This window comes from Pogoniulus pusillus, chromosome 20 (genome assembly GCF_015220805.1).
Source record: "Pogoniulus pusillus isolate bPogPus1 chromosome 20, bPogPus1.pri, whole genome shotgun sequence".
NCBI classification, from domain to species: domain Eukaryota; kingdom Metazoa; phylum Chordata; class Aves; order Piciformes; family Lybiidae; genus Pogoniulus; species Pogoniulus pusillus.
This window is the reverse complement of record NC_087283.1, coordinates 23,159,248-23,178,256: the sequence shown is the minus strand read 5'-3', so window position 1 is coordinate 23,178,256 and position 19,009 is coordinate 23,159,248. Positions and strand designations below refer to the sequence as shown.

At 60.3% G+C, this 19,009-nt stretch overlaps 1 protein-coding gene across 1 annotated transcript; it reads right to left on the bottom strand.

The window, feature by feature from the left end:
- Window positions 1–567: 567 nt before the first annotated feature.
- Window positions 568–18,754, bottom strand: LOC135184659 (microtubule-associated tyrosine carboxypeptidase 1-like). The gene is made up of 6 exons (XM_064160684.1): window positions 18,243–18,754; window positions 11,446–11,589; window positions 4,957–5,089; window positions 4,112–4,417; window positions 2,674–2,771; window positions 568–1,285 (listed from the first exon to the last, which is right to left on the bottom strand). The coding sequence occupies exons 1-6, from the start codon at window positions 18,672–18,674 to the stop codon at window positions 1,121–1,123; spliced, it is 1,278 nt and encodes a 425-aa protein (XP_064016754.1). The 5' UTR covers window positions 18,675–18,754; the 3' UTR covers window positions 568–1,120.
- Between the last annotated feature and the right edge of the window lie 255 nt (window positions 18,755–19,009).

Below are 19,009 nucleotides of genomic sequence, written 5' to 3'. Positions count from 1 at the left end.
CAGTCTGACCCCCTGCACTCAGCACGGACATTGCAGCTGGAGCAGGTTGCTCACAGCCCCAGACAACCTGACATGGGATGGTTCCAGCCATAGGGCATCTCCCACCTCTCTGGGCAACCAGGTTGGGCTGGATGAGGCCTTGAGCAACCTGGGCTAGCAGAGGAGTTCCTGCCCATGCCAGGGGGGTAGAAAGTGATGATCTTTAAGGTCCCTTCCAACTCTACCTGGTCTGTGATTTGGGACTGAGCCTGGACTCGCTGGAACCACCAACTGGCTCAAAGGCTGCAGCTGCAAGCAGCCAAAGCTGAATCTGTGTTGGCTGTGTGCTGATCTTTTCAGGAAGCTGTCCCGGGGGCAGCCCAGCACTGCTGCAGCCCCCGCGTGTTAGAGACCAGGACCAGCTCAGCCCAGCTGCTGCTGCCTGCTTTTGATTTAGTGATGTCTCTGCCCAGCGTTGGTTTTACATCCCTCCAATCACCTTCCTGCTCCTGCCACTGCAGCTTTGCCGGCACAAGGCAGCCAGTGCCAGGCTGGCTTTTGGTGCCCCTTAGAAGCTCCGGGCCGAGCTTCGTCCCCATGACATCAATTTTTATTACACTTTTTGTCCTTTGCATCAGGCTCCATACCCACCCTGAGTGCTCAGAGCCAGGCTGAGGGGCTGGGGTGCAGAATGATCGCGGGGAGGGGGGGAGCAGAGTTTGGAGGGGTTCATGTCCTTCCTGCTGCTGGTGGGGGGCACAAGGGAAGGGTTAGGGAATGGGAAACAGACAGGGGGTGAGGGGTAGAGATGTGCCAGCCCTTGTTCTCTGCCAGGCACAGCCCAGAGTTCCCAGCCCCAGCTGCTGGCCCAGAGCAAGTGCCCTCACATTGCTGGGAGCACCTCAGTATCCCAGGAACATCCTCCCCAGCACAGCCTTGTGCCCATCAGGGAACCAGGAGGTCACCTCAGCTTTGCTCTTGCTCCCCCTGGACCTTCTGCTGCTGCTCCTCACAGCCACGTGGAGTGGCGCAGCTGTCCCCCAAGCTGGGAGGGTCACATCCAGACCAGCAGCCCTGCCCCCACGGGGCCCCAGTAACCAGCCAGTGAGAGCAGCAGCTGGGACCTACGGGAGGCTGTGGCTCAGTCGGGCAGCAGCTGTTCCAGCTCCTGCTCGTTGAGGCCATTGGTGGCCAGTATGTGGTCCAGCTGCTTCATGTAGCGCCCCAGGTCCTGCATGAAGTGGGGGATCCGAGCCTGCTCCAGCACCCCGAACTCCTTCAGCCGGTTTACATCCTCGTAGGAGACCTGTGGGGAGCAGGGAGGTAGGTCAGGGCCTGCCATCCAGGAGAGGGCTGGGCCCTGCAGCCCACCTGGGTCCCCCCGCGGCTGCCCTCCCTTCTCTGAAGAGACAGTGGCAGAGCCATGCGGAAGGGGATCAGAGGCACAGAGTCCAGCTGGAGGCCTGTAGCTCAGTGTTCCCCAGAGTCCAGGACTGGGTCCAGGCTTGTTCAATGTCACCAGGGACCTGGATGAAGGGCCAGAGGGGACCCTCAGCCAGTTGATACCAAACTGGGAGGAGTGGCTGAAACCCACTGGGCTGTGCTGCCATCCACTAAGACCTGGGCAGGCTGCAGAGCCAGGCAGAGGGAACCTCATGAACTTCAACAAGGGCAAGTGTAGGGTCCTGCACCCGGGGAGGAACAAGCTCCTGCAGCAGGGCAGGTGAGGGGGGAACCTGCTGGAGTGGAGCTCCACTGGGAGTGCCTGGGGACAGCAAGTTGCCCTGGGGTGCATTCAGAAGAGTGAGGCCAGCAGGGCAAGGGAGGCTCTTCTGCCCTTCTGACTGTAACCAGATGTGGTGAAACACCTGATGGTGCAATCCCAATCTGGGGTATTGCTCAGGAGAGACAGAGAACTGCTGGAGAGAGTCCAGGGCAGGCTTCAGAGCTGCTGAGGGGCCTGGAGCAGGTCTGAGAGGAGCAAAGGCTGAGAGCCCTGGGGCTGAGAGCCTGCAGAGGAGCAGCCCCAGAGGGCACCTAAACAATGGTCAGCAAGAGCTAAAGGAGCTGTAGGAGGCAGGAGGCTGGGGCCAGACTCTTGTCAGTGGTGCCCAGGGACACAAACTGGCACCCAGGAGGTTCCATCTGAGCAGCAGGAGAAAGTTCCTTGGTGTGAGGCTGCTGGAGGCCTGGAGCAGGCTGCCCAGAGAGGCTGTGGAGTCTCCTCTGCAGAGCTTCCAACCACCCCACCCCACCCACCCCCAGGTCATTGTGATCCTGGGCAAGCTGCTGTGAGTGCTTTGCTGGAGCAGGGGATGGGAGTGGATGAGCCCCAGGGGTCCCTTCCTATGCCAGCTATGCTGGGATTTGGGGGTTTGCAGAGATTTGTGGGTTGGGTCATTTTCTGTCTCTGTGGAGACAGGTGGTGATGGGTCAGCATGCAGCCATGGGCTGGCAGAACAACCACCTGGCATGAGCCCTTCCCTGGAGGTCTCCCATGGAGGAGCCCAGATTATGCCCTCCCTCCCACATCCTGCTCAGCAGAGCCTTGCTCTGCTCCACCAAAACCCATGAACAGGGAAATGCAAAGTGCCCCCAGCCAAGGGCTGCTTCTGGGGAGGTGTGGGGCTGAGGAGCCTGGGGGGCTCTGGAAAGGGGCTCTGGGAGCAGCCCCCCCCCCCATTTGGCCAGTACCTTTCCAAGGGCAGCCAGCAGTGGGAAGTCGATGGTCTGCCGATGGCGCAGGATGCGCAGGATCCCATCCAGGTACACCTGGTCCTTGCTGAAACAGCCTGCAAGAGCAGGAGAGGCTGGGGAGCAGGAGCCTGGCTCTGCATCACCTTCTGCTCACCCAAACATCTGCCGACCACAGCTGGCTGCAGGGATGGCACTGGACTCTACAGCTTCCTGATAGGAGGCTGCAGCCAGCTGGGGTTGGGCTCTTCTCATGTGCAACAAGTGCCAGGACGAGCAAACAGCCTCAAGTTGTGCCAGGGGAGGTTCAGGTTGGACATCAGGAAAAATGTCCTCCCAGCAAGGGTTCTCAGGCCCTGGTACAGGCTGCCCAGGGAGGTGGTGCAGTCCCCATGCCTGGAGAAGGAGAGGCTGCCTTGCTGGGAGCTGTAGAGAGCCATAAGGAGTTCCTCAGGACGTTTTATCCATCCCCACCACTCCCTGAGCAGTCGAAGAGCTGCTAAGCTGGAAGAGGGTAGAAAACCTGACTGCCATGGAGCCTAAACCCATCGGGAAGCGGTGCCGGCGACAGCTCCAGGCTGGGGCAGAAGCTGCCGCGGCCGCAGGACCGGTGGCGCCCAAGCCGCCGAGGGAGTCCTCCCCTGAGGATGTAAATCACCTGGTGAGTGATGACTGCATTGGGAACTCAGGAGTGTCTCAGCAAAGACAAGCTCACCCTGAACGCCCTTCCTGGTCTGTCATCTGCCCACTCAGACAGCAGTTGCCCCGCGGGCATGGTCGGCATGCAGAGGCTGCCGAGCTCTGCGGGGACATGGAAACCCCCCTGGAAGTCCCTGTTAATGTGAGCCAGGTGGAGCTACGACCCAGGAACGTAGTAACAGCCCCGGGATGGAGCATTTTACTGCCGGGAACATCACCAGGGACATCTCAGGCTGGAGGCAGCAGCCCAGGACATCTGTCCCCCACCCCCACTGAAGAAGGACCATGAAGTGCCCTAATCGCCTCTCCTGCTCTCTCTTTCTCCATGCTCTCTCTCCCCCACCCTCCCTGCCCCTTTTTTTCTTGATCTGTTTTGTTTGCTCCATTCTCTAATAGTCTCTTCTTGATCCAGAACCTCGCTAGTGTCTTAATGCCACTCCTGGGAACCTCCAGAAGCACATCTCCTCTGGTCAGCTTTTCGAGGAGAGAGTGGTCGGGCACTGGAATGCACTGCCCAGGGAAGTGCTGCAGTCACCCACCCCGGGTGTGTTTCAGGGTGGTTTGGATGCGGTGCCAGGGGAGGTGGTGTAAGGCGAACCTTGCAGAGCAGGGTCAGAGGCTGGAGCTGGCGATGCTGAGGGCTCTGCCAGCCTGCTCTTCCTGTGTCTGTGGGCTCCAGACCCGCGCCCGCAGCCAGGCGCTGGCTGCTCCGGGGAGCCGCGGCCGCGGCGGAGCGTACCTGGGCGGGAGGTGTCGGTCTGGCCGCGCTTGGCCCTCAGGCAGTACTCCCAGCGCACGGCCGCGTCCTGCACGAACTGCTCCAGGTCGCGGAAGAGCGCGGAGAAGGAGAGGCGGCTGGCCCGCTCCGCCGTGTAGTAGAGCAGCGCGGCGCGCCACAGGAAGGGCTGCTTGCGGAACAGGACGCTGTGCAGGCTGGCCAGGCCCTCCTCCGTGGGGTTGGCAGGCTTCAGGCTGTACTGCTTGCGGCCCTCGGAGCTGTGCCAGGGCTGCCGGGTGTTGTTCACCCCCCGGATGTAGTGAGTGCCTGGGGAGGGGTGGAGGAGCGAGCGCCCTTGGACGCTGACCCCACAAACCTCGACCCACAGCACCATTCCCTCCCCCGGGTCGCTGGGGCTGAGGCTTGGCCAGCTCCAGCCCACTACGAGGGCTGGCAAGACTCTGGAATGGATTGTCCAGAGAGGCTGTGGATGCCCCATCCCTGGGGATGTTCGAGACCTTGAGCAACCTGGGCTAGTGGGAGGTGTCCCTGCCCACGGCAGGGGGGTGGCACTGGATGATCTTTGAGGTCTCTTCCAGCCTAAGCCATGCTGTGATTCTGAGCGATGCTGCCAGGAGCCAGCTGCTCGCTCTGGTGCCCAGGGCAGGCTCAGGCAGATGGGTGCTCAGCACCCCACACATAGACCTGAATGGCCTCAGCCCCTTCTGAAACCCACCCAGCAGCACCCCTCCCGCGTGCCTCCCTGCAGGACCACCTTGGCAGACGACCACTTGGGTATCTCACCCTCAGTGACTGCCAGAGGCTCCTCAGAGCACCTCTGCTCCACCTCCCCCCCGCCGGCTGACCTATCTCGTGGCGCAGCATCCCCTCCAGCCAGTGCTGCCGGGCTCCGGCCAGGTTAATGGCCAGGGTGGGGCGGCTGTCCTCAACCATCATCACTGCCTGCGACAGGAGGTCATCCGTCAGCTGCACCACCACCTGCAGAGCAAGGAGAAAGAGGCAACCACTGTCAGCACTGCCGTGAGAGGAGATGCTCAGAGAGGTCTCAGCTCCAGGCAGAGGCTGAGATGGTGGTGGATGGTCAGAAAAAGCCACTGGTGCTGTGGATGACACCGCTGGTGCTGCAGCTCTCCAAAGAAACCACAGACAGCAGGAGCTGGTGGAGGGCACTGAGGAGGTGCTGAGAAGAAGAGAGGATCCCATGGAAGAGAAAATAACTCCAATTACTTCACAGCTGGCAAACCTCCTCCAGCATCCCTCTGGCTCCAGCACCTCCTCAGCTCCTGTTCCCCAGCTCATTGCCATGAGCTCCCCATGACTTTATAGCCACAGAAGGGCATCATCTGGAGAACTACCTGGTCCCACTCCTGCATCCCCAGCAAACAATCCCCAAGGGAAGCAAGGCTCTGGCTCCATTTTCCTGGGATCTGCTGTAGTTTCTCCCTTTGGAAGCTCCAGGACACAAGCAGTGTGGATGGATCTGCACCAGCCCACCCTGGCAGCAGGGACAGGCAGTGCCTGTGCAGGGCTGGAGAGCATCTTCTCTAGAGCAAAACCAGCTCTTTTGGGACACCTGGCAATGACAAGTGCTAGAGGCAAGGCAGCTGCTCCATGGGAACAGGAGTGAATGTGTTGGCCAAGCAGCATTTTCTGACCAGCCAGCTTCAGAGCTGCAGTGGCACTGAAGGGGACAGCCCTGGAAGCTCTCAGATTCTGATCACTCTCTATCAATGGTCTGGATGAGGGGATCAGGGCACCCTCAGGGAGTTTGCAGGTGGCACTAAGCTGAGTGACAGTGTTGACCTGCTGGAGGGCAGGGAGGCTCTGCCCAGGCTGCATCCATGACTGAGGCCAATGGGATGAGGTTCAACAAGGCCAAGGGCTGGGTCCTGCACCTGGGTCACAGCAACCCCAGAAGGCTCCAGTCTGGGGCAGAGAGGCTGGAAAGTGCCCAGCAGAAAAGGCCCTGGGGGTGCTGGGTGACAGCAGCTGAAGATGAGCCAGGAGGTGCCCAGATGGGCAAGAAGGGCACCGGCAGCCTGGGTTGGATCAGCAATCGTGTGGCCAACAGGAGCAGGGCAGGGATTGTGCCCCGGTACTGGAAGGCCACAGCTTGAGTCCTGGGTTCAATTTTTGGCCTCTCCCAGAAGGACATTGAGGAGCTGGAGGAGCTGGGGGTGGTTAGTGTGGAGAAGAGGCTGAGGGAGACCTCATTGCTCTCTGCAGCTCCCTGAGAGGAGGCTGCAGCCAGCTGGGGTTGGGCTCTCCTGACATGCAACAAGTGCCAGGACAAGAGGAAACAGCCTCAGGCTATGCCAGGGGAGGTTCAGGTTGGATACCAGGAACAATGTCTTCCCAGCAAGGGTTCTCAGGCCCTGGCAAAGGCTGTGCAGGCCGGTGGAGCCACCATCCCTGGAGGGGTTTAGAAGCTGCCTGGATGTGGTGCTGAGGGAGGTGGTAGAGTGGCTGTGGTGAGATTGTGAGCTCCAAGGTAGCAGGACTCAGTGATCTCAAAGGTGTCTTCCAAACTCAACAGTTCTATGATTCCATGCTCAAAGTTCAGAAGCTTTGGGCACATCTCACTTTGGTCTCAGAGTCCCCCTGGCTGGTCCTTGCCAACCCTACAAACCAGCTCTGACCCCACCCTGCCGCTTCCTGCGCCAAGGAGGTGCAGAGGTCTCACGGCTCCACCTTTCTGCTGTTAGGTAAAAGAAAGCAGAGGACACTGCTGGGGTTTGCTTCAGCCCAGATTTATTGCTGTGCAAAGCTGTCATGAAAGCCCCCAGTGCAATGCCACAGCTCGTGGCCAGAGTGAAGTCCTTACCTGGGTTTGAATTTGCCAGCCTGAGAGGGTCCCCTCAGCTCCAAGCAGAGCCTGGCCAACTTGCCTCTGACCTCTGGGCATCTCCTCCAGCTTTATTTCTGCTCCAGCAAGGAGGTCAAAATACTTAAAGGTTGTTGTGTTCTTGCTGCTTTCTGCCATGGCCTGCCAAGGCCCTTGGTGACCTGGGACAAGGCAAGTCAGAGAACTGATCCAGACTGCCCCTGGGTTTACGTCCTGAGCACCTGAGCTCTCACCACGGAGCTCCTGGCCAGGAGAAGACTCTTGGCAGCAGCAGCAGCAGCAGTGTCTGCTCAATCCCCTCCGGAGGCAGGGAGGGTGACAGCTTCACTGCAAGCAGGAGGAGACCCCGAGGGGCCAGGTTTTGGTGTGATTTAACCACTTCCCATCTCCTTGGCCAGCTCCCTATGGTGAGGACACAGCCCTGACATCCAGCGATCCAAAGTGGGACTGGTGGACAGGCTGTAATCCTGGGATGCAGGAGAGGAAAAGCAGAGCCAGGGGATGGAGTTTCAACCAAGAGAAAGAAGATGAGGAATACTCTCATGGTGGCTGCACTCTTCCTGCTCCCTTCAAGGTGTTGGTGCCTGGGTCCTGCGGCAGTCCCTGGTCCTTAGGTCTTCCCAGATCTCCCAGGGACTGTTGGAGATGATACCAGCTGCAGCTCCACAACCAGGATACAGGAAGCTTGGCTAGCTGAGGGTGCTCTGCAGGGCCAGATCCACATCTTGCCACTTTGTCAAGCTTCATTATCCCTACAGGAAAACACCAAACCCTGAGAGGTTGGAATTTGGGAACTGCTGCCGAAGGCTGAGCTCCTTCCCTAGGACAGATGCTCCCTGACATGCCCCCAGGCTACTGAAGGAGGGGACCACCCCCTGAGCTCTTCCTCTCTGCTCTTCTCCACTTGCCAGCTGCTCATTCTTGGCTGCTGCATTCCTCCCGGACACCATCCTCAGGTGAGGTGGATTCAGCAGCCCCAGGACGTGCTGTGGTAGGGTGGTGCTCACCTGACCCAAAAGCAGCACTTCAACCACACTGCTCATGTCTGCCATGCCGGCGACCTCCAGAGCTCCCTGCCCACCTGCACCCTAATTGCCCTCTCTGAAGAAAATTCCTTTATGGAGGTGACAAGGCAAGGCTGAGCAGAGGGAAGGGTGCAGCTGCCACAGCATTCTGGGCAACGGAGGAGAACTCCAAGGAGAATCACCCCAGAGCCTTGGGAGGAAGCATTCCATCAGAGGCAGCACTGTGCAGGTCTCTTCCCTCTCTGATGGTGCAGGAAGGATAAATGCAGCCTAGAAGCAGTGACAATAACTCAGTCAGGGCAAGTGGGAACAATCTTTCCTGTCCAAGAGCATCAAGTGAAGCCCTGAGGATGAAGCATCAGCAGCAAACCTGTAGCAGGAGCACTGAGAGGGGTCATGACCCAGCAGGGACATGAACAGCAGAGGCTCCACCAGCAGGGACACCTCCTGGCTTGGGCTGCCACCTGGCAAGAAATCCCCATCCCTGTCCTACAGATGGAGAGACACCACGAGAGGGCTGGGCAGGGCAGGAGGGATGGAAACCAATGATCCAAGGGTTGAGACCTGGGATTAGACACTGCCCAGGGTGGGCTGAGAGCTCCTGCAGTCAAGGGGACAGCTGTGGGTCACTGTCTCCAGAAGAGCCAACGGTGTGGATGTGCCCAGGGACTGCCATGCTGAGAAGATGACAGACAGAACTCCACGATGCTACCCTCTGATGACCTCTGAGAGGCATGGGCCCAGAGTTGGTTATTTGATGAAGTGGTGAGCCAGTGCTGTTCTGCCCTGTCAAACAGAGCCAGTGCTGATCCAAGCCATGAGAAGGGGCCACCACTTCACAGCATGGAACTGGGAACCAAGAGAAGACTGCTGATGGCTCCAGGGCACAGGCTGCTACCGCTGCCCAGCTCCCAGCAGGGCTCAGGACTTCATCAGCTCTGAGCAGCTCAGATGGGGAGGGACACCACCAACGGGATCCCTCGAGATGCCAGCCAGCACTGGTTAGGCTACAGACATGTCCTGGGGCTGCCATGGAGCACTCACCAGCGGGGCCAGGATCCCTCTGCTGCAGGCCTGGAGCTCGCTGACATCCACACAAGGCTCTGAGCTCCAGTAGTGCTACCTTGGTCCTGAAGTCTGGATGCCAACAGAGAAGCTTCTGAAGAAGCAGAGTTACTCAGGCGCAGAAACTCACCCAGGGGCAGGCAGCTGGCACTGCTGGAGAGCAGGGTCCTGCCTTCCTGATCCATGCTGAGGGCAAGGGGCAGCTGCCAGTCAGGACTGTCCCCGGCCTGGCACTGCTGCCTGTGACTCTCCTGTAGCCCCTTCAGGTGCTGGAAGGCTGCTCTAAGGTCTCCCTGAAGCCTTCTCTTCTCCAGGCTGAACAGCCCCAGCTCCCCTGGCCTGTCCCCACAGGCGAGGTTCTCCAGCCCTCTGGTCATCTCCATGGTCTCCTCCACACCAGGTCCAGCAGTTCCCCATGCCCTGACCCCTCCAGCAGAATTCCTGCTGGGAGGGCACCAACAAACTGGGGTTTGAGAGGTTTTCACAGCCCTTCAGCACACTGGGGACTAAAGGGCTGCACACCTCAATGTGCAAACACAGACCCTGAGCCCTGCCTCTTAGGCAAAACATCTGATGAAGGCTGCAGGAGAGCTGAGGAGGGACTTTGGGCAAGGGCTGGTAGTGGCAGGCTAAGGAACAATGGCTTTGAGCCAGGAGAGGGAGACTAAAGATGAGGAAGAAATTGTTGGCAGTGAGGGTGAGGAGAGATTGGCACAGGCTGCCCAGGGAGGCTGTGGCTGCCCCCTCCCTGGAAATGTTCCAGGCCAGGTTGGATGAGGCCTTGAGTACCCTGTGCTGGCGGGAGGTGTCCCTGCCCTTGGCAGGGAGTTGGCACTGGATGGTCGCCCCGGCCCCTTCCAACCCATCCCATTCCATGAATCCATGAACATTCACAGACTCACAGAACTGGTTTGGTTGGAGAAGTCCTTCAAGCTCATCCAGCCCAGCCATTCCCTGCCTGTGCCAAGCCTGGTGCTCAGCCATGGCCCTCAGCACCACATCTCTGTGCCTTTCAAAGGCCTGCAGGGCTGGGCACTCAGCCAGCACCCAGGCAGGCTGCTAAGGCAGCTGAGATCAAGTGTATTATTTCCTACATAGCAGTAGCAGCACTTTTTGATCACTATTTGATATGAGAATCACAGAGCCACAGAACTGTGGAGTTTGGGAGAGACCTTTGAGATCATCAAGCTCAGCACTACCCTGGAGCTCACAATGCAACCACTGCTGCTGAGCCACCACCACTGAACCACATCCCTCAGCACCACATCCATGCCTGGATGGATGCAGGGCCAGAGGGATGCCAATGCCCGAGGATAAAGCTGCTTTGCTGCCCAGCCAGACCTCGGGCTGGGGTGACATAAATGGATTAAAATAGCTGAACTTCATTAGTTAATAAAAGTCAGGAGGCAGAACACAACTGGCCAGGCACAAGTGAAGGTTTGCAGGTGAGCCTGGGCAGCTGCTGGGCTGGACTGGGCCTGGCCCTGGGTATCAAAGGCAAATGACCAACAGGAGGAGATGTGTAGAGATCTTGAGGAGGACCAAGGTGCCAAGTCCACATCTCAGTGACATCCCTGGGAGGGATCAGGGCAAACCAAAGAGGAGGAACAACCCCTGGTCAGGTGGGACCTTGAGGAGCTGCTCTCTCCTGCTTTTGCAGGCAGGAAATGTGCTGAGTGCCAGCAAGCAAGGTGGTGCTTCAGGGTAAGGCTTGTGAGTAACCTTGTGTGTGTGGGGAGATCAGCTAAGCAGCCTGGCCAAGAGCAGTAGTGAGGAAGGCCCCACCATGGCCTTCTGCCCTGCAGCCAGAGGCAGTTCCATGAGCCTAAGAAGGCAAAGCCAGGTCCAAAAATCCCCAAACCCCAGAACTGGGGAAGCATTTTGCCCACACCTTGCTAGCAGGAGGGGGAAAAGGTCCCCTTAAGCACAGCTGTAGGACATCCCACACTGGGTGTTGAGAACCCAAAGCAGAGATGCTGAAGTCCTGCCCCACACCCCACAACCACCATCGGACCTCAGCCAGCAGTCTCCAGCCTTGAACCCTGCACTTGAGCTTTCAAAGCCAGCAGAGCCCAGAGGGCAGCAGCAAAGCCCTGCCCCAGCTTTGCTTTTGGACACCTGGCCGAAGGCAGCTGTTGGGGCTGGCTCTTCCTCAGGGCGATGGATGCCCTGCGTAGGCAGCAGAGCTGCCTGCCCTGCCAGGGGGCCAAGCAGCAGCTGCTCCCTCTCAGGAAGAAAAGGCAGACAGGGACTGAAAGCATGGTGGCACCTGGCTGGGGGACCAGCAGGCATGGCCTGCCACAGGGCAGGGTGAGGCAGAAGGGAAGGACAGTGCAGGGCAGAGAGATTCCTGCTGTGTGCCCAAGCCACCCCTGCCCCCCTGCCCGGGCACAGGTTACCTCTCCCAGGCAGCCTTCCTTCTGCATGTACTTGCGGATGATGGACCAGATCTGGCACTTGCTCAGCAGCCTCCCACCCGTGGCCACTTCGAAGCTCTCGTAGGTGCCATACTTCTCCAGGACGGCCTGGATGATCCTGAGGGCCTGTGGCATGCAGAAAGCAGCGTCAGTGCCAACGCCTGCCCGCCACCAGTCGGCCGAAAGCACATCAGCACTGCGGCCCCAGGGAGGAACCCCAGAGAACCAGCAGACTGGGGGATCACATGGCCCACCCCCTCACACAGGGCACCCACAGCAACTTGCCCAGGGCCACAACGCCCAGGGGGAGTTGGAAGCTCTCCAGAGAAGGAGACTCCACAACCTCTCTGGGTAGCCTGCTCCAGGCCACCAACACCCTCACACCAAACATCTTTCTCCTCCTGCTGTCCTTTGCCCTCACACAGGCTGTGGGCAGCAGCTGGTGCCCTGCAGAGGAGGGCTCATCTCCTCCCTCATCCTAAGGTCACCCAGGAGCAGGAGGAGGCTGCTCCCCACCGGTACCAGCACTCAAACCATCCGACATTGCACCTGAGCAGCTTCTTGGTCAGTGTCTGGTGAGCAGCCTGCCCTGCCCCAACAGAAGCTACTCGCTGTCCTTCCCCTGGGCAGCATTCCCAGCACTGCTGGGCTTCACTCCCAAGGCACTCTTGTGTCTTTCCAGGAGAGGATGGGAGGAGCAGGAGGTTGTGTCGCTGGGCTTAGTTTTTGAGGGCTTGTTGCTGGAGTCTGTTGGGGATTTGTATCTTGTTCACTGCTCAGAACAATTCTGCAGCAGTGTGAGGCAACCTCCTACTGACAGCAGCAGCAAACAAAGCATTTCTTCCTCCCACCTCTGCTCAGCCACTTGCTGCCTCCGCCCAGGAGACCTAAAGCTCCCAGCCAAGAGAAACTCAGCACAGCTGGTGCCCAGGAGAAAGCCAACCAAAACCCAGCTCCTCCCGGGCCTCCAGCACATGGCTCAGCCAGCGAAATTCCTCAGATACCACTTCCAGCGTCCCAGGAGGCTACTGAGCACCCCCAGGCAGACCCAGCCCTGATCCCACCATCTGCAGTAGCCCTGACGATCTCGCTACCTGGCACAGAAGGCACGGGTCTCGCTACCTGGCACAGAAGGCACGGGTCTCGCTACCTGGCACTTAGGGCACGGGTCTCGCTACCTGGCACAGAAGGCACGGGTCTCGCTACCTGGCACTGAAGGCACGGGTCTCGCTACCTGGCACTTAGGGCACGGGTCTCGCTACCTGGCACAGAAGGCACGGGTCTCGCTACCTGGCACTGAAGGCACGGATCTCGCTACCTGGCACTGAAGGCACGGGTCTCGCTACCTGGCACTGAAGGCACGGGTCTCGCTACCTGGCACAGAAGGTACGGGTCTCGCTACCTGGCACAGAAGGCACGGGTCTCGCTACCTGGCACTGAAGGCACGGATCTCGCTACCTGGCACAGAAGGCACGGGTCTCGCTACCTGGCACAGAAGGCACGGGTCTCGCTACCTGGCACAGAAGGCACGGATCTCGCTACCTGGCACAGAAGGCACGGGTCTCGCTACCTGGCACAGAAGGCACGGATCTCGCTACCTGGCACAGAAGGCACGGGTCTCGCTACCTGGCACAGAAGGCACGGGTCTCGCTACCTGGCACTGAAGGCACGGATCTCGCTACCTGGCACTGAAGGCACGGATCTCATTACCTGGCACTGAAGGCACGGATCTCGCTACCTGGCACTTAGGGCATGGCAGCCTTAGGCTGATGGTTGGACCTAGCCTTAGAAGTGTCTTCCAAGCAAACCAATTCTGTGATCCTATGATCTTAAAGCTCTTTTCCAACCAAACCCTTCTGTGATTCTCCAGCAAATCCTCCAGCCCCAGCTCTGTGCTGGTGCTGCTCAGGCTGCCGTCACGAAGCAGGGGAGGAGCCTTGATGGGGCTGGCAGAGCCACGAGCCAGGAGGATCTGCTGCCTTCACTTCAGTTTTCTACAGAAAAATTCAAATCCTCCCATCTAAGGAGGTAGGGGCAGCAGGCTGGCAGCAGGGAGCTGGCAGTGGTTGCCCTGCTCTGGTCCAAGAGGGCTGACTTAGCAGAATGCCTCCTTATGTGAGCTCCCTGATGAATGCAGGGCTGAGACCAAAAGCAGCTGGTAGCAAGGGAAAAAGGTCTCCAAAAAGAGAGGAGCCTGGGCAGGGTTACTGCAGGGCACAGGGGCACAGGCAGAGCAGTGAACGTGGTGTGAATGCTGCCCCACACCAGAACCAGGAGAGACACAGGAAGGAAAGCTTAACCCCTTCTGCCTCCTGCCAAGGGCTGTAGGGTCTGGGTGACACCACACACACTGGTGACACTCATTGCTCCAAAGCAACACCTCAGACACTTTGCAGGTGGCACCAAGCTGGGTGGCAGTTGTGTCTGCTGCAGGGCAGGGAGACTGTGCAGAGGGCTTTGCTCAGGCTGCACCCATGGCTGAGGCCAATGGGATGAGGTTCAACGAGGCCCAGGGCTGGGTCCTGCACCTGAGGCACAGCAACCCCAGGAAGGCTCCAGGCTGGGGCAGAGTGGCTGGAAAGTGCCCAGCAGAAAAGGCAGACCTGGGGCTGCTGGGTGGCAGCAGCTGAAGAGGAGACAGGGGGTGCCCAGGTGGGCAAGAAGGGCACCAGCAGCCTGGGCCGGATCAGCAGTGGTGTGGGCAGCAGGAGCAGGGCAGGGATTGTGCCCCTGGGCTGGCACTGCTGAGGCCACAGCTTGAATCCTGGGTTCAGTTTTGGTCCTCTCATTTCCAGAAGGACATTGAGCAGCTGGAGCAGGTCAAGAGAAGGGCAAGAAAGGTGGGGAAGGATCAGGAGAAGAGGGTTGGCGAGGAGCAGCTGAGGGGGTGACAGTCAAGAGTCACAGAGAGAGACAGAGGGAGGCACACACCTGGCACCATCCAGGTACCTGGCACAGGGTTAAATTAGCAGCAGCACAGAAGTCTCAGCCCCTTTTCTGTCCTGTTGGCCCACAGCACTGTGTCCAGAGCCATGAAAGCTTTCAGATGCACAGAACGGGTTGGGTTGGAAAAGACCTCAAAGGTCATCCAGTGCCAACCCCTGCCATGGGCATGGACACCTCCACCAGCCCAGGTTGCTCAAGGCCTCCTCCAGCCTGGCACTGAACACCTCCAGGGAGGTGGTGGATTCACAACCTCCCTGGACAACCTGTGCCAGTCTCTCCCCACCCTCACTGCCAACAATTCCTTCCTCCTCTCCACTCTCACTCTCCCAGCTCAGAGCCATTCTCCCTCCTCCTGGCACTGCCAGCCCTTGCCCAAAGTCCCTCCCCAGCTCCCCTGCAGCCCCTTCAGGCACTGCAAGGCTGCTCTCAGATCTCCCTGCAGCCTTCCCCTCTCCAGGCTGCACAGCCCCAACTCTGCCAGCCTGTGCCCACAGCAGAGCTTCTCCAGCAGCCTCTCAGCATCTCGGTGGCCTCCTCTGGCCCCTGCCCAGCAGCTCCAGGCCCTTCCTCTGCTGGGTTCCCAGAGCTGGAGGCAGTGCTGCAGGGGAGGGCTGAGCAGAGCAGATTGGAGGGGCAGAATCCCCTCCCTGTGCTGCTGCTCTGCCTGCTCTGCCTGCAGCCAGCACACAGCTGGCTCTGGGCTGCAGCCACCAGTGCTGCCTGCTGGGCACCTGGGCACCCCCTGACCCCCCCAAGGCCTTCTGCTGCAGGCTGCTCTGCAGCCACTGCTCAGCCAGCCTGGCTTTGTGCTAGGCACTGCCCTGCCCCAGCTGCAGGACCCTGCCCTTGGCTTTGCTCATCTTCATGAGGGTGGCTTGGGCACAGCTCTGCAGCCTGTCCAGGTCCCTCTGGGTGGATCCTTCCCCAGGTCACCACCCAGACCCCAACAGATAAATGAGTTGAGAAGTTATTTGGAACACCAGATGGGAGCTCCTGACTCTAAGAGGTGCCTCTGGTGTCCACGTTGGAATGTACTGTGAGATCTTCAGCTAGAAGGTAGAAGGGAAGCTCTCTCCAGAAGTGGATGTCCAGCCCAGGTGCAAACTGTTTTGGGGGTATCAGGTGCCAGCTGCAGAGCAAAGGGAGGAGTCAGGTCCATTCCTGCCTCGCTCTGCCTGCACCCACAGGCACAGCATCAAGAAAGTACTCTACTGCTCACCCCTTCCAGTTAAGTAACCCCATACTGTGTGCTCACCACCACCGCTGCATCCCTGCAGCTGCCAGGCAGCAGGTCAGCACTACCTCAGCAGCTGCAGAATCACATAATCAGACAGGGTGGAAGAGAGCTCCAAGCTCACCAGCCCAACCTAGCACCCAGCCCTAGCCAACCAACCACACCATGGCACTCAGTGCCAACCTAGCACCCAGCCCTGCCCAGCCAACCACACCATGGCACTCAGTGCCAACCTAGCACCCAGCCCTGCCCAAACAACCAGACCATGGCACTCAGTGCCCAGCCAGCCTTGGCTTCAACACCTCCAGGCATGGCCACTCCACCACCTCCCTGGGCAGCCCATTCCAATGCCAATCACTCTCTCTGCCAGGAGCTTCCTCCTCACAGCCAGCCCACACCTGCCCTGCCACAGCTTCAGCCTGGGGCCCCTTCTGCTGCTGCTGCCTGCCTGGCATCAGAGCCCAACCCCACCTGGCTACAGCCTGCCTGCAGGCAGCTGCAGGCAGCAATCAGCTCTGCCCTGAGCCTCCTCTGCTGCAGGCTGCACCCCCCCAGCTCCCTCAGCCTCTCCTCACAGGGCTGTGCTCCAGGCCCCTCCCCAGCCTTGCTGCCCTTCTCTCAGCACCTTCCAGCACCTCAGCAGCTCTCTGCAATTTAGGAGCCCACAGCTGGACACAGCACTCCAGGGCTGGCCTGAGCAGGGCTGGGCACAGGGGCACAAGAACCTCCCTTGTGCTGCTGCCCACACTGCTCCTGAGCAGCCCAGGATGCCACTGGCTCTGCTGCCCACCTGGGCACACTGCTGCCTCCTCTGCAGCTGCTCTCTCACAGCACCCCCAGGGCCCTCTCTGCCTGCCTGCTCTCAGCCCCTCTGGCCCCAGCCTGCACTGCTGCTTGGGGCTGCTGTGGCCAAAGTGCACAACCTGCCCTTGGCCTTCTTCACTCTCATCCCCTTGGCCTCTGCCCACCCATGCAGCCTGCCCAGGGCCCTCTGCAGGGCTCTGCTGCCCTCCAACAGCTCCACAGCTGCTCCTGGCTTGCTGCCATTTGCAGCCTCAGGGCTGCTGGACTCAGTGCCCTGCTCCAGATCATCAATAGATGTTGAACAGGACCGGGCCCAGCACTGCTCCCTGGGGCACACCACTGGTGACAGCTGCCAGCTGGATGTGGCACTATTCACCACCAATCTCTGTGCCCAGCCCTCCAGACAGTTCCTGACCCACAGCAGAGTGAATCTGTCCAAGCCATGAGTCCATGAGCAGCAACAGCAGAGGAGCACAGTAACTGCTCCAGCAGGGTCTAGCACTAACCACTGTCACTGCTGACCACACCTGCTGGCCTGTGGAGGGTGCTGCCAAGCAAGGTCACCTTTAGGCCTTCCACAAGTCAAGCCAGACTTAACCCACAGGCTGAGAACCACGTCCCATATGGTCACCCACATGCTGCAGCTCCTCACCTGCTAATTCTGGAGCAGTGAGAGGTCCCTGATGGAGCACCAGCTCAGTGCCACCATGCACCCACAGGCAAGAATCAGCCTCACCAGCTGGGTGCTGGTGGCACCATCAGCTATCAGTACAGCCACACGCACTGCTGCCGTGGAGTGTAGGCTCAGCAGCCAAAGTTTGAGCAAAAAGAGGGGGAGCATGCTGAGGGCAGGGCACAAACAGTGTCAGGGGACAACCCTGGTGCCTTCAGCAGGGAAGGGACGCAGGCCACAGGCTTTTCCACGGATCAGGGACAAGCTGACCAGACCAGAGTGGTCCCACCACAGAATCACTGTGGTTGGAAGAGACCTTCCAGACCACTGAGTCCAGCCCTTAACCCAGCACCGCCAGGGCACCACTAAACCACATTCCTCAGCACCACATCTCCAGGCTTTGAACCCCTCCAGGGATGGAGACTCCACCACTGGGCAGCCTGGGACAGGCCTTGACAATGCTTTGGGGAAAAAATTGTTCCTCACAGCCAACCTAAACCGCCCCTAGGGCAACTTGAGGACATTTCCTCTTGTCCTGACACTTGTTGTATGTGAGCAGAGCCCAGCCCCAGCTGGCTGCAGCCTCCTCGGCCCCACACTGCACACCCCCAGCTCCCTCAGCTGCTCCTCCCCAGCCCTCTGCTCCAGACCCTTCCCCACCTTTCTTGCCCTTCTCTTGACCTGCCCAATGTCCTTCTGGGAGTGAGGGCCCTAAACTACACCCAGGATTCAAGCTATTGCCTTGCCAGTACCGGGACCCAATCCCTGCCCCGATCCTGCTGCCCACACCCCTGCTGATCCAGCCCAGGCTGCTGGTGCCCTTCTTGCCCACCTGGGCACCCCCTGGCTCCTCTTCAGCTGCTGCCACCCAGCACCCCCAGAGCTTTCTTTGATGGGCACTTTCCAGCCTCTCTGCCCCAGCCTTGGAGCCTTCTGGGGTTGCTGTGCCCCAGGTGCGGGATGCAAGCATCCCCGCACACCGCGATGTCACCAAGCTGGTGACACCTCCCCACGCGGGCAGGACCCGCACCTAGACGGGGAAGGCTGAGCTAAGCATCCCTCCCAGGCCTGCAGCCCCCGGCGAGGGGTTCACCGCCCGCCCCGCGCCTGCCCCCGCCGCACCTGCGCCACGAAGCGATCGGAGGCGGCTCCGTACTTGTCCAGAACGGCGGCAGGCAGCGGCTCCGCGTACTCGAACTGCGGGTCGTAGGCGAAGCTGGCGCGGAAGAACCTCTCCCGTTCTGCCTCCACGTTGCGGGGCCGCAGTGCCACGAGCAGGCAGGGGCTGCTCCGCCGACTCCCGCCGCCGCCGCCCTCCTCCGCCCCCCGCCCCCGGGCGATATGAGGCAGGGAAGCGGCGGCCCGCAGCTTCCCCCGGCCCCCCGCACTTGCGCTTGCGCTCCGCCGCACCCCGGAACCGGTTTCCGACAAGCGTCGGGTTCCCCGGCGGCAGCGACCCGGCGGTGCCGGTGGGGACGGGCAGGAGCAGAGCGGCGGAGCCTCGCTGGAGTCCAAGCTTCCACCGCCTGTCGCCCGCCCCGGCTCCTGCACCATGGCCTCCAGGGCGGCCCCGGCCCCACCACCGGTACCGGTACCGGTACCGGCCCCGACCGGCGCCACCGCCCCACCAGTCCGCGCCGCCGCTCGGCGCGACGGAACCAATGAGAGAGGAGAGGTCAGGGAGAGCCCCGCCCCGCCGTGCCCCTCCCGCGCCGCGTTGCACAGGGCTGCGCTGCGGGGGCCGGGGGGCGGTGGGGACGCTCCGTGAGTGCCCCGGGAGGCAGCGTCAGCCCCAGTTGAGTTTCCAGACCCAATGGCACCTCCAGCCCGGCCGTGTCACCAGCCTCGATTGTGTCACCAACCTCAGTGGCGTCGCCACCCTGCCCACA

What these genes read in the sequence shown, in the direction of transcription:
- LOC135184659 (XM_064160684.1), bottom strand. Translation starts at nt 18,674, where the DNA reads ATGGTGCAGGAGCCGGGGCGGGCGACAGGCGGTGGAAGCTTGGACTCC. An exon ending in AGGAAGGCTGCCTGGGAGAG is followed by an intron (nt 5,090 to 11,445) that starts GTAACCTGTGCC and finishes CTTGCTCTGCAG; the next exon opens with GTGGTGGTGCAGCTGACGGA. An exon ending in GACCGACACCTCCCGCCCAG is followed by an intron (nt 2,772 to 4,111) that starts GTACGCTCCGCC and finishes CTGCTCTTGCAG; the next exon opens with GCTGTTTCAGCAAGGACCAG.